This window comes from Rhagoletis zephyria, unplaced genomic scaffold (genome assembly GCF_001687245.7).
Source record: "Rhagoletis zephyria isolate East Lansing unplaced genomic scaffold, Rhagoletis_zephyria_1.1 Rzeph_scaffold_58863, whole genome shotgun sequence".
In the NCBI taxonomy this organism is placed as follows: Eukaryota; Metazoa; Arthropoda; class Insecta; order Diptera; family Tephritidae; genus Rhagoletis; species Rhagoletis zephyria.
The window spans coordinates 1-1,672 of NW_016215914.1; the positions used below are offsets into that span (position 1 = coordinate 1).

Below are 1,672 nucleotides of genomic sequence, written 5' to 3' on the forward strand. Positions count from 1 at the left end.
ACCTTTCAATGTAGCGCGATGTACCTGCCCAATGGAAGCCACCGCAAATTGTTTCTCATCGAAACTTTCCAAAAGATGACGCCAATCGGCGCCCAATTGTGTGATCATTACGCGCTCTACTTGCCAATCGGGCATATAGTCGGCCGCCTGGCGTACACGTTCAAAAGCTTTAGCCAGCTGCGGTGACACCACCTTAGAATCCTGTATACTTAGTATTTGGCCGATTTTCAATGCTGCACCTTTGTTGATGAACGTGGTATGTACACATACCGGGACCGTATTCGACGCATGTGCGAACAGAATAAATCTTCATTTGTTGTATCCTACACGGATTTGGCAAATAAAGAGCATGTACTTGCGTACTTCCTACCTGAAGCACCTTTTCAAATGCTAGAAATCTTCGACAAGGTGGCTAAAGACATGGTCTTATCAATATTTCCAACATATGAACGTGTTACAACAGAAATTCATGTTCGTATATCAGAATTGCCTCTTATAGAAGAGTTACGGACTTTCCGGAAACTCCATCTGAACCAGCTGGTGCGTACTTTGGGCGTGGTAACAGCTACAACGGGTGTGTTACCTCAACTTTCAGTCATCAAATACGATTGTGTGAAGTGTGGCTACGTTTTGGGGCCCTTTGTACAGTCACAGAATACAGAAGTTAAACCTGGCTCCTGTCCTGAGTGTCAAAGTGCCGGCCCTTTTTCGATTAATATGGAACAAACATTATATCGGAATTACCAGAAGATTACCTTACAGGAATCTCCTGGTCGCATTCCCGCTGGTCGGATTCCGCGTAGTAAGGACGTAATTCTTTTAGCGGATCTTTGTGACTTATGCAAGCCGGGTGATGAGTTAGAAGTTACTGGTATTTACACAAACAACTCTGATGGTTCGCTAAACACTGAGCAAGGGTTTCCGGTTTTCGCCACCGTCATTATTGCGAATCATATCGTTGTGAAGGACAGCAAACAAGTAGTACAATCGCTTACGGACGAAGACATCGCTACCATTCAGAAGTTGAGTAAAGATCCTCGGATTGCAGAAAGAATAATAGCTTCAATGGCCCCATCCATATATGGCCACGACTATATTAAACGCGCACTTGCGCTGGCTCTATTTGGTGGAGAGTCTAAAAACCCCGGTGATAAACACAACGTTAGAGGCGACATAAACTTACTTATATGCGGCGACCCAGGAACAACAAAACACAAACAAAAAGAAGCTGATTGTCACCGAACCGAACCCTTTTGGAGCTGAAGATATGTGAGTTTTTAAATATTGTTTTTGANGCGGGTCTTACACTATAAACTGCCTACACAGTTTATGCAATCTCTTCCAAATAAAGCGGATAGAAAACCAGCAAGCTTGAGAGGTTGAAGATTTTGAAACAAAAAACCATATCGGGTTAAACTTGCTAGTTTTCTACTGTTTGCTTTTATTCTGAGGCGGAGTAGTTCGCTACTTCTGCAGTTATTTTAATTATGGATTCAGATCTGAGGATGGTCGTTTTTGTATAGCCAGATCAACCCGGGGTAACTCGGGTAAGAACCATCACGCCAAATACAAAAAAAAAAAACTCAAAATATACTCCATGGTACTAAAAAACAGGTTATCTCCAAAAAGGTTAGACATGGGATCCCTCCTACTACCTAGAAGTGGAATGTTG

At 42.7% G+C, this 1,672-nt stretch overlaps 1 protein-coding gene across 1 annotated transcript; it reads left to right on the forward strand.

Moving 5' to 3' along the window:
- Positions 1-213: 213 nt before the first annotated feature.
- LOC108356413 (DNA replication licensing factor Mcm2-like) lies at positions 214-1,263 on the forward strand (the record flags this gene model as incomplete). The annotated part of the gene is made up of 1 exon (XM_017607524.1): positions 214-1,263. A coding segment is annotated over one exon (1,050 nt), but the record flags the coding sequence as incomplete, so codon positions are not given.
- Between the last annotated feature and the right edge of the window lie 409 nt (positions 1,264-1,672).